This window comes from Apteryx rowi, unplaced genomic scaffold (assembly GCF_003343035.1).
Source record: "Apteryx rowi isolate R43461 unplaced genomic scaffold, aptRow1 scaffold_30, whole genome shotgun sequence".
NCBI classification, from domain to species: domain Eukaryota; kingdom Metazoa; phylum Chordata; class Aves; order Apterygiformes; family Apterygidae; genus Apteryx; species Apteryx rowi.
In genome coordinates, this window is record NW_020449419.1 from 1,774,460 (window position 1) to 1,787,514 (window position 13,055).

A 13,055-nucleotide genomic window follows, 5' to 3' on the forward strand; every position below is an offset into this window, starting at 1 on the left:
TTTAATCTTCTCCTTGCAATGAATTATTTCCTGTGCATTTGTGTCACTGTTGCTCAGCTCACTATTAAAAACCACGGTATTAAATAGTAAAACACTTCCCGTGACCGGTATAGTGGGATGTACTCAGTCCTGGTCTAGCCAATTAAGGCCCTGGGAGAAATCATTAAATTACTATTTCCTCTGAGAAGCCCCATTGCAGGTACCACCAAAGCTTCCACAATTACAAGATTTAAAATTCTTGCAAATCATTCCTTAAAGGTTAAGATAAAATATTACAGTAAATAAAAACAATATATTAAAATAGATAATTAAATCAGAAATTAAATTGCTAATTGTTCATGGGGAATGAACAAGGGCGACCTTCTGGTCCTAAATTTTTTTTGTAAAATCTTAGATTATATTGTATTTCAGGACCCAAATAGACATGTGTCACAGGACAGTAAATTCCCTTCTTGGGTTAGATAAAGTGTTGTCTCCTCCCTGCTCAGCAGTGGCATTATACAAACCTGGTGCATATCTTGTTCTATCTTATTGCTGCTTGTTTGTTCCCCATAAATAAAGCTCTGAATTGAAAATGTCACATGCCTCAAGACACAAATATTGCCAAAACAGATGCCACAGAGATTTATTTACCTTCACATAAAATATGTCTATCTTATTTTTTACCTGAATTCTGAGATTAAAAAGCAAGGTTTTACATGTTGCTTTTATATGTTACTGTTCTAATACTGCTTTTAATTTCCTTATGGTGAAGAAACTGAACAGGTTGATATTGCTCAGTTTCTTTTCTCTATGAATTACTTCAAAGGCCATTAAATACTAAAAAAGCTTGGATTTTTCTGCTTCTCTGCCCCGGGTGATTTGGTAAATGCAGGAGGTCCATCCATAGAGCGGGTATGATGGGTCGGCTGCCCTCCTGGCCTGGGGCTGTGCTGGGGGGCAGGAGCGGGCCCGAGGGCAGGGCGCAGCCCCCGGGAATTGGGTGTCGCCGTGTGCGTGGCGCAGAAGGCGCCGAGCAGGGGCTTTGCTTCCCCTCCGCGCTCTCTGCCTGCACGCTGACAGCACGCCGGGCCCCCGCGAGGGGCAGACCTCTTCCCTTTCCCTCCTTCCTCAGTTCTTAGATTTACCAGATCTTCAGATGTCTGCGAGGCTCAAACTAATGGTACTGAGGTGCTCTTTCAGGGAAGGTTAGTTATTTGTAACGGCAGTGGCTCTTTTGGCCGTCGCTAGCTCTCCGCTGTCCCTGCGGGTTTGCTGCGCGCACCGAGTGCCCCGGGGCTGTGAGGGGCTGGCGTGCCGCCGGCGCGGTGCCCCCTCCGCGCTGCGGCTCCCGGCCTTGCTGGCCCGTGCGGCTCGCGGCGCTGAGCCTGCAGGGCTGCGCGCAGCACCCCCCCAGCTGCCGAGGCAGGTACCCCTGGCACCCACTGGGAAAAAGTTTCTAAGTTATTTTAGGGGACTTCCACTCATTGCCGCAGCATTTTGGCAATAAATTAGCTGCATTTGTTCATTCGGTGTCAGTGCTTCCAGTGGGGTTTAGCAGGGTGAGTGCAGATATGTGGTATTTATCTCCAGACAGTAAGAAGTTATCTCTGATCTCAGTAAGGCATTGGCYTAAGGCCCAAACTCTTGATTTTCAATAGTTACTTGTTGGAAAGAGAGATGGTCAGTGGGGTACGAGCTCATTGGTTTGTAACGGTGGTTTCTTCACTACAGGTTGAGCTTTCTCTGCAAATGGCAATCCATTGCACTGGGTTTTCTCCGGCAGGCAAGAGTATTATTCTTTAATGTCTATGTTTTCTTAAAGCTGTAGCCAAAATTAAGAATAGAAAATGCCACACTGTCTGTCCTTAAATTTTCCTCAGACTTCCTGGAAGTGTCTTTATTTTTCCATTATCTTTGATCCGGATTAATGCAGGTTTTTTTTTTTTTTTTTCTAATGGAAATGGTATAGCCCAAGTTCTTTGAATTGTCAGTAACTTTAAGAGGACACCAAAGATCTAACAAGCCCTTGTCCAAGACTGTCAAAATTGCTGCTGCTTAAAACTTGCAAAACACTGTTCTTAAGAGCTAATGATATGGTTATTTTTCCGAAGATACTTAAAGATCTGTCTTTATTCAGGTACTCTTATGCCAGATCCTATTTTAACTTCAAGTGAGTTAGAAAATACTGAATTATGTGTGTCCTTTCAAGAAGTTTACTGCTTTCCTATATAGGGTCTGATCTTGCTTTCATTTGCATTAGCGTGAATCAGAAATTATTGCATCAAAATCAGTAGTGTTAGACACTGGAGTAAAGCTAGAATGAGCATCAGATCTGAATTATTTGAGATGAGACCATTAGCTGATATAATATGCCATAGCTTAAACTTACTTGAGCGATATTGGTTTTCCATGTGAGAGCTTACAAAAACTTTTGACAGTCCCCATCATGACCTAACATTTTCCTCTCTCTTTATGTATTTTAGCTTTTTGTATTTGCTCTGATGGGTTCCCTAACTTCTCCTAAATGGCCAAGAGCAGAGATGGCCAGGCTGGGCTCCAGAGCCCRGGTCTGGGCCAGGAGAGAGTCTTATATATAGAGCACAGGCTGGTTCGTCCCCGTATGAGGTGTCTTGCTGAGCATGTGCAACACCGGGGAGAGCCCCCAGCCCCGGCGCGGGTGCACCCGCTCCCTTTGCGCCCGCCCGGCCATACTGGCACCGCGGGCGCCGCAAGCAAACGCCTCCGCACGGGGCACGGCAGGCAGCAGCGTTGCCTTTCACCGGGACGCTCCTGCTGCCCTTCAGCCTCTAACCCTGCGTGCTGGGCCTCTGCTTAACGCTGTGTCTGCTTGCACGCGTTCCCGTAGAAACCCCTGTGGTAGATTTGTACTTGTGCACTGTTGCAGTATCATAGTACTCAGCTGTATTGTCGGAGTAAGATGAGGTTGATGGCATATTCCAGACTCATCATCTCCCTGGTAACATCAAAATGATCGAAGTTACACATTCTTGTTCTCCCTACGTCAAATCACTGTCAAAGGCACATTCACAAAATCATATAATGTATTTCTATTATTATTATTATTATTATTATTATTATATGAATTTTTTTAGTGTTTGGTAGTGACTGGAAATTTGCCATCCACCCACCTTCCACAGATGGGTGAAAAATATCAGTTAAAGCAACTGAATATAAACCAACTGGTGAATTACAGCATAAGCATTGCTGAAATACAATGTTTAACAATGTAGTCTGGGTGAATGCTTTTATATTGAGCTTACCACAAATATTAATGTGTCATAAAAAATAGTGATGCAAAGGGAGTGTATTTTCTCGATATGGGAATTTTTTTGTCAAATGCTTGAAGTAACAGTCCATGAAGGTTAGGTGCCTTTCTTGGTTATTCGCCTATGTTGTCCTTGCCAATAGGAGGAGACTTAGGCACTCCCTTGCAGACTTGGGAAATGCACTTGCCACCAGCAAGTCTCGGGACAAGTTCCATGCTGGGATCAGAGTCCTCACTAGCCCGTAAATTTATATAGTCATCCTTCACCAAGTGACATTAGTGACTGTAAACACTGCCATTCAGTTGTGACAGGTCCACACAACGCTGGGTCTAGCTGAGATGTGAGACAGTAGTAAGTAAGGCCTGACACGTCTTGAAAACTCTTCCCGAAGGAATGCCATGGGTGCCCATTTAAGCCAGCACACACAGTCTGCAAAGGAAAAGTCACTGCCTCTTGAAAGCTGTGGAAAATGAGATGGTTTCCACCAGTCTACCTCTAATCTGAGTGAGCCCTGTAGAAGAACTGCTTCTTCTGGAAAAAAGACTAAACAAGAACATTTTGTTGGTTTTGGTGTAGGCTGACAAGAATTAAGTAGAGCATTAAACAAGACTTTGGGAGTGCCTTGTAAAAGATGTTGAAGCTGATAATAAAAAGTCCACCAAATACATCAAAAGCCTGATTCCAGGTAGGATATCGCTGGGTCTGCTAGCTGGCTGGAGTGTAAAAGGGGCACTCGGGTCGTATGGCCGTAAACAGAGAGGCTCAATGAATTTATCGTATTGGTATTTACTGATAAAGGCCTTGCTGGAGAGATGTCCACGCCTGAGGCACTCTCTGTAGCAGATGGGTCAAAGAAGCTAGATCAGTTTGAAGTAAATATACATAAAATATTAGACCAAACAGACAAATTATATGTTAGTAAGTCACAGATTAAATGTTAGTCACCCAAAAGTCCTGGAGAAACTGGGATGTGAAACTGAGGAGCTGCTGGCCAAGATAGCAAAAATATCCTTATAAATTGCTTTTGGGCAAGAGGGCAGTAGGTTGCCAGTGTAACCTGCCTCTGTGGCTGAGACTATAGGTCTGTATTTAAACAGACCTGTGTTTATCTTAGTATCCTGAGCAGTGCGGAGAGAAGTCAGGAAGGTGTATAACACAAATCACTGTGCCGGGCCACAAATACCAGGTTTAAAACAACCGCTTTTTAGGTATTTGTATCAGCCTACTTACACTAGCAGGGAGCTCTGCTAAAAAGGGTAGAGATGAAATGTTTTACTGGATACTTAATCATGATGGGAACAGTAAAAGTGTCTTCTGCCTCAGATCATAGAAATCAGCTCTGTATCATACCATATTTTTAAAGAATAATATTACATTAGGCATTCAATTTGGATCAATGCTTGATCTTGCAATCACTTCTTTCCTGGTGTTATGGTTATGGATGAGATATCAAGATACATCTCAACAACAGATGAGAGGAACTTAATTCTAAAATAAATGTATAATGCCCAAGCCATTTCTTTGCTTTCGCATCCCTACTTCCAATAGGAAGGGCCAGGAGTCCAGGTAGCTCTGGGGCTAGGAGAAGGGTGTTCCTTGATTTTCTTTTTGACCTAGGCTTAGGCTAGAGCCTATGTGTTTAATTGTAGTCTAATCTACTTTGTGGAGATAAATATGGGTTTTGAAGCACTTCTGACAGCACACAGTACATACAGGGTCACAGAATCTAGTTATGGCATCTTTATGGCCTCTAGTTAATGCAACTTTGTGCCTTAGAAACTTCCCAATTTTGAGGTATCCCCTAGAAAGAGCTAATTTTCACTCCCTTTTCACTGCCTGAATTCTATAGTGGGAGTGAAAGGATCAAGGCTGAGAATCTTCCCTGCTGTTCTCAGCCAAAGATTTTTTTTTTTTTTAAACTAAAAAATACTAGCATCCTTGTGTTTTTAAAATGACAGTATTACAATAAAAATAAAGCACTGACATATTAAACTCTGCAGTGCATAGCTGTTATATTGTTACACAAGGAGAATTATTCAAATAAATAAATTTATTATTTCATTAAACAAATTGCTAAATTGGTCTCAGGTCTTCTATGGAGTGGGGAAAGGCGCTTTCTAGGCTATAAAGTTGAGGAAAAAATTTCTGGTGCAACTCAGATATTTCTTCAGAAAGCATTCCTTGCAGACGTGTACCTTTGAGTGACCTAATGTTTTACGTATATTCTCTGTGTGCCAGCTGTGTGATTATTAAGACAGCCTTCTGCGTTTTTGTTTTCTGTTGCAAGCTGTATTTCCTTGGAGAAAGGGGAACTGAATGTATGGGGTATCAGTAGTGACTCATTTCGCCTAGTCAGATGGTGATTAGGGTTTTCACAGCATTTGCATCACAGCAAGATGCTTGTGTCAGATTATGCAGCTGAATATTGCATGCAGCATTAAAGATTAAAATGAGAAATGGACCAAGCATGACAGGGTAGCTGGAAGTGATGTTATAGATAACTAGCCTTGTCCTCATTGATTTGTCTGCAGCAAGTGACAAAGATCTGTTAATTTTGCCTTTGCAGCGGATAGGAAGTGATCTCTGGTTGCCCTGTAGAAGCAGCAGCAGCCTACATAAAAGCAAGGGCTACATAAAGAAGTATCTCTAAAAAAGCCAATTAACACATATCTTTTGCAAGAGTCCTGTGGGAGATGGTGTTGTTCTCAGTAACTCTTTGTTCGCTGCAGCGTTCTGCACAATAGACTGGAGAGGGAGATTTGGGGTTTTTATGAATGGCAAATGGGGAGGGACATCATGTCATCAGATCGTGATGTCAGCACAATGAATGAAGTACTTGCTTAGAGTATCGCTTCAAGACCAAGAAAACGGACACCATTGCAGTTTGGCTTCCTAGAATAAATTGTCTTTTGCTGACGAAGTCATCTTTCCCACGTGTCATGAATAATCCATTTAAATTAGGACTTAAATAACCGGAAGAAATGAAGAAACTCCTGGAATAATGCACATTTGTTCTCTTGCACATCCTGGCAGTGCTGTCAGTGGAACACCCCCTTGCAGGCGCTGCTGATGGGCTCCGTGAGTTGAGGCGCTCTCGCTATATTTTGTTGCTCTCTCTCTAGCCCAATGTTCTGTTTTTGCCTGCAGAATTCTTTGTTGAAGCTACAAGCCCTTGAAACCGATCTGTGCTCTGCATTTCTGACAACCCAGGAAGAAACTCCGCAGCTGCCGGCATCCAAGGACCCAGCCCCTTCTTCAGTCCAGACCAGCGTGCAAGCTGATGGGGCCAGTTGTGGAGGTAAGCGATCATGTCATGATGTGTTCTCATTTGCAATTATAAAATAGCCGTGTGACTTGCAGTTTAATCTCAGATTTGCAGTCCTCTGGGAAACGGTGCAGAGCTAATGCAAGGCACCATTTCCTGATGCAAATGCTATGTAATGTAAAAGGGGTGATACCTGTTAATAAGAGTGGAAATGAATGGCAACAGCATTCTTTTCTGAGAGGGAATCTTGCTTTTCAGACAGGTTTTATGAGTCCCGATTCCTTTATTTTCGCTTTTAGTCTGTTGTTTGTTTAAGTAAAGTTATGCTCTTTATTTCCTATGTCTGTTACATCTGTATTGTGTGAAATCATCTGCCATATCATGTAATTCTATTTTTGTCATTTTTTTTTTGTCAGAGCAATATCACTTCATTTCTCCTATTATTGATTTTAATTTAATGCATCAGCAGAGAGATAGTGAAGGTGAGTTTTACAGCATGTTGATTTTAATCATTCATGAATCTGTATCATTACCCATCTGGGCAAACTGTGGTTGTTATCTCTCCCTCTTCCCCCAATATGGAAACCAGTTCTTGCAAATATATAGCCCTGAGGCTCAGCATTATTTTTTGTCAATTCATATCCTGTAGTCACAGGGTTGGCAGAATCGTGAGGCTCAGTGGAAGAGGAATCACGATTCGTGAAAAATAGGTCAAAGGCAATATGACTAATACATCTCACAGGCAGGTGACATGAATACACAGATGCTTAAATTTTAGACCATATATGGTCCACATTAAAGCAGATAGGTCAGTAATCCCAGTTTTGCAATGCACTTTGTATTTCTAAATAAATGCTGGGTTCAGAAGAACTTATCCCAGAAGCTGTTTGCCTAGAAATTTCATAAGCAGCAAGTTATTCACCTAAAAAGAATCACAAATTATATTATTCTATTTAAGACACTCTAAAGTTTGAGTTTTGCATTGCACAATTAATGGAAATGGTACACAGACTCTACAATAATAAAGCTGAAGGAAGGCAAAGAATGCTAAATGTCCTATTGTTTTGGCTTTTGAGTTTTTTAGTTTAAAAAAAGGAATGGCTGCTTTAGCTCAGCTAGGCAAATACCTTACTAGCTCTCAGGTGTGGGTGTGGGATTTGCACTGGTGCCTCGATGTGAATCTGAGGCAGAGACAGAACTCGTGGCTGGGCCGCGCAGGCATGGACATTTTGTAGCTCATCCAAAACCTGCACCGACTCTTCTCCTTATGGCAGGGTGTATTTTTGCTTTTCTTCCGGTAGTCTACCAAACTATTTTGTTCTGGTAGTTTCGTAATTCATTGTTAGGATGGTTCATAATAGGTTTCCTTTGATTATTTTTTCTCTTTTAATTTGATTCTGTTTGAACTCAAACTGTTAGCTATCCCCTTCTTCAGACGCCCTCRCTAGCTCCTGTTTGCTTCTCTCCATCAACACAGGCATATACTGGATGATGTAGCATTTCTCTCGCACARTTCAGAGCGTGTTCTGTCTCTCAAAGCAGCTGTAACCTGTGCTGTAGTAAAAGCTTACCYATATAATAGATTTTAATATACTCTTTTGTCATGCTAATGCCTGCTTTGTGCCATTTTTAAATAACTTGCTATTTTGCATAAATAGAGCTAATCCTAAATCTGTCTCTCAAATTACTACTGAAATTTTCTGATACCTTCAGGTTAGATACAGTAGTCATGTGGGACTAGTGGCTATTCCAGCTCAAACTTAGATGAAGTCCATTAATTTGTACCAAGTTAAGAACAGAATTTTTAGAGGATGTGACATATATACTGCATCTCTAGTTGTTAGCCTTTGCTGAGTGAATCCGGATATTAACTCATGAAGAAAAAAGAAATATCACAAAAGAAATATTTACATTGTACATCTATCCCTTTTTAATATAAACATGACTATGCAGACTATTTAATTTCTGTTGTTTCAGATTCCAATCAATAAAAAATTAAAAATTTGTATATGTATAGCAAAGGAAGCTAGAACAGTTTAGTAAAATGACAGAATGCATAAAGCTTCAAATTTTAGGGATAACCATTAATTCTTACCTCTGAGAGAAGTCAGCATTTCCAGTTTACATTTGGATATAAAAAAGCTTGAATGAGAGCTGGCAAAATGAGACCATAAAGAATTGCAAGGGAGATATTAAGGTAGGCTTGTTTAAGGGAAAAAAAGAAAAGCAATGAGCATAAATCATTTTTATAGCTTTCAAATATGAGTTTACATCAAATATGTGGCTCAAGCTGTCAGCAGCTGAACTTTATCTACAAAATATTTTAAATGTCTTTTAAATTAAAAATTCTAATACTAGCATTCACAGACGTGGCATGGGATGAGGGATGAACACGTTATACCTGCATATTGTTTTTCATATGCAACAGACTAGGTGTGTTATTATTTTACTTAAACTAAAGAATATCACACGCAAGAATACAGATTTGTACCTATTTGGTCATATGATCAAYGCCCACATTGTGAAGCATACTGCATATTATAAGATATTAGATCTTGGCTTTATGTCCTTTGATGAGCTCTTCTCAGTGCTAAGCTGGGCAGAGTAGATGAGATGGAGCAGATGCAGGCTGAGAGGCAATTTACTGGTTTGGTTAAAGGTGGGTTTAGTTCCTGGTTTTGGCAAAAGTTGAGGTTAAGGTTATATCAGAGACACAAACACAGGTAGGTGTTTGGTCAGTACATGGGCTACTCATAGGCTAATGCTTAGTGTYTTGTTTAGGATGTACACAGGGCTGRAATAGGGATGGTGGCCCTGAACTGTGATTAGAAATGGGGCTGGTTATAACTTGTCATCATCATGAGATGCTCACACTTTATAGCAATAGGGCCACATAAATGACTCAGACACATTGAATGATTTGCTGGCTGCTTCTGGAGAATAGCTGGTAATTAATGCATCTGTGATAGGGCTGGAACCCTTCCTGRGGGCCTCGTTTCTCCCAGATGCCTTTCTGTATCTCTCTTTGTGAGGATTTGAATCTCTCATACAATTTAGAAGTCTGGGAATTGGTCTAGTATCTCAGAGAAGAGAATTTAACCTGCAAAGTAGGAAGTATTTAGAGGAAAGATGCTAGGTTAGAATTAATAATCAACTACTTTGTCTCATTGTGCAAGCACTAACATAATTATAATTGATGGAGCTATCAAAGCGAATGAACTTATCAGAGATACAAAAGCCATGTGTTAGATTATGGATGACTTAGACTAACCTATCTGACAATATACACTTGGATTTTTGTTGTCTGCAAAGCAAGAACAATTGGGTAGTACATGATAAAACACTMTTTTAGGCCATTGCAACTATTATTTTTGAAGTCAATAGTTGCTTTCTATGAAGCATGCCGTTCAGAGCCAGTTTGTCCCCACTGTTTCAATCCACCAATAGGAACTGCTGGCTTCAGTGTGTATTGTGCAGAGGTTAAATAAAATGCAGTAAAAAGTTCCATTAAAACCTTAAGGGAGATACCCACTCATCATGGAATACCATATCCTATATAGAAAGGTGAAAATGAAAAGTGACAAAAAAARAACTTTTCTAGATCTGCCTGCTCTTCTGAGACTAAGCCAAGTACAGTTGTTTTTCTGGGCAGTTTTAGACTTCCCTCAAGTAAAAAAATTCTGTGAAACATATTAGAATGAATGGTATRTAGCAAATATAATATTGTCAGGAAATGACACCTGCGCTGCCTGGAAATACAGAATAATTGATATGGATTCACAGTCTGCATGTACACATGATTTTAGAGGAAGAAAAATTAACATAGCTGATGTAAAATATAAGGTACTATGGAAACAGATGTAGAGGAATTGGAGACAGAGTGCATTCTTTGCTTTAACATATATTTTCTATTTTTTGAGGAAAGCTTTGTATGATAGTGTGGGATTTCTCCCTAAAAGCATAATCTACTTTAAAGCACAACCATCTGATAGTGAAAATAGGCTAGGTCATCCTCACCTGTTTCACCCACTGAGGGTGAGGAAGAAGATTTAATGGTTCTTCCTATTAGTGGAGCCAGGTACAGTGAAGGCAAGATGAACTCTTGGTATCCTCTGGAGGCAGGCTTAGCAGTGTGCCCATTATTTTCCATGTCACTCATGAATGGAATCAGTGTGATGAGATTCACCAATTCTTAAGTTTTTAGAACAGAAAAAAATCATCCTGAGTTCTAACTTGACCACCTCTTTAAACCAGATTTTACTTTTTGATTGACTAGAGGAGCTGTAGCTAGGTTTCCATTTATTTTCAGAGATGATACTAACATAACATCGTGGGCAGCAGTCACTGGACACTACCTTGAATAAATACCTTGAATGTCATTGTTTGTATATTTTCATATCTTGTGTTCTTTAAACCTTTATGTGTGTTGCTTCAAAATGTGAATACATTCTGCAGGATACTGCAGACAACATTGGAGGTTCTTAGCATCAGGACATACTATGTTTTTGTTCTACCTTTTTCTTGATCAAAGGATTAAATGCTAAGTCGGGGAATGAAACTTGTTTTGTACATTCATCTTCTGTTTTAGGAATGTGGCTTTCAAAAGCAAATAKATCTATGAAAACCTGACCATGCTTCTCTTCTGGGAAACTCTCCATCTTTAAATAATACTTCATAGTTTACAAAAACACCCACCCACCCACTTTCTACCATGGAATTCAAGATACTTAATGTTAAGCCAATAACTGTCTTTTCTATTTTCTGATCCTCACTATTATGTTCAACCTGCATGTGATACATTGCTAAACAGCTTGCTGTGTTTGCTTTGAATACTTTGTATGTATAGATTTGTTTTTATCTATGTAGCGAAATATCTTGTGAATGACCTTCCATCCATATTGGTTTGTTTTTTTTATTTTAGAGCCTGTACCAGCCCACAGGGACTGGCAGAATGACATGGACAACAGCCCACAAGAGCATCACTCCATAGGGACCAGTCGACTACTGTATCATATTACTGATGGAGACAACCCCCTTTTGTCACCACGCTGCTCTATTTTTAGCCAAAGCCAGAGATTTAATCTAGACACAGAGTCTGCCCCTTCTCCACCAAGTACTCAACCTTTCATGATGTAAGAAAATATATTTTAATTCTTATATACTTTTAAATTATTTTTGTATAATCCAGGACCTTTGATTCTTTGTTTTTCAGTTACTATTATGTCATAAATAAGAAACTTTCATATTATAACATATTTTGACATGGTTAATTTGCAGTACCAGCAATAGGACCTAGCATTTTTCAAAAATAACACAGTACAACATTGTTTGAAGTCTAATTATAGTTATTAATGACAATTTTAATGGCAGTTTTAGTGGTTAGTAGTTACTCTGATGAGTGAACATAAGATAGAGAGGGGTGTTGGAGGTCTACTATTAAAATGTGCAGCTGTAATAAAATTATTGCTCGAGTTATTCACTAGATATGAAAGAGCCACAGAACACATGAGCAGTCCCTACATGTGATCACCTAAAAACCAAGGTGTGAGTTTTAGTCAGAAACCACACTTTCTTAAAAGCATATATGCATATCTCAGTCCACTGCATATAATAACAATCAGACCTATTGATTTGTAACTGTAAAAAAAATAGAAACTAAATTGTCTTCGAAATGGTAATGTTTATTACCAATAATAAAAGATTCTCTGATGCATACTTTACAAATAATGTCATTAGTGTCTCAGCGATGGGAGATTAGTGAAGTAAGATACTACTGTTAAATGGAAGTACTAGATCAGTTTGTGACCCACTCAATTAAACTATTGAAAATTTTTCGGAAATCCCATAATTAATTTAAAAAGAGGGGGGAGAGGAAGGAAGGAAAACAAACAAATAAACAAACCAGCCAACCAACCCATAAGGGGTATAACCTAGTAATACCTTCCAAGGAAAGCAGTTATTTTATGCTTACTTTAAAAAACTCAGCTCTCTCAAACCTTTGAAAGAACATATCTGCAAATTCTGAAGTGCTGAGAAAGTGTAAGTGTTCCTGGAACAAGATACAGACCTTTAAAGCCAGTCCTTTAATACAGGTATTATGCTTTCGGCTTTTGCAGGCCAAGAAGTTCTTCTAGGTGTAACTGTGAAGAGTGCAAAGAACCACAGACAGTAGCACAACTTACGAAGCATCTTCAGAGTCTCAAGAGGAAAATTAGGAAGTATGAAGAAAAATTTGAACAAGAAAGAAAATATCTGGTAAGATAAGATATCATTGAAAAGATAARAGGAAATACTACAAAAGGAAGGCAAGAATCTGAATGTCTTTAAACTTCTGCAAAGCAATAGGAAAAGGGTATTATGATAAAATGATATAGGAAAATCATCAATGAGAGAATATGCTTTATTGTCTTTTAGTGTATTCAGTAGTTCTGAGGCTCTAATTTGCATCTTTTTTGGATCACCATCATCTCTTGCAAAATATCCATCTTCTGGATGTGTGAGAAGTGTAAACCAGTTAAACA

The 13,055-nt window shown here is 39.5% G+C and overlaps 1 protein-coding gene across 1 annotated transcript in view; it reads left to right on the forward strand.

Moving 5' to 3' along the window:
* The window catches only part of FAM13C (family with sequence similarity 13 member C), a 54,893-nt gene that overhangs the window by 25,170 nt on the left and 16,668 nt on the right, over positions 1-13,055 (forward strand). Inside the window, exons 6-8 of the mRNA XM_026069972.1 lie at positions 6,480-6,567; positions 11,456-11,666; positions 12,651-12,789. Coding sequence (XP_025925757.1) covers positions 6,480-6,567; positions 11,456-11,666; positions 12,651-12,789 — 438 coding nt within the window. The remainder of the gene's footprint in view (positions 1-6,479; positions 6,568-11,455; positions 11,667-12,650; positions 12,790-13,055) is intronic.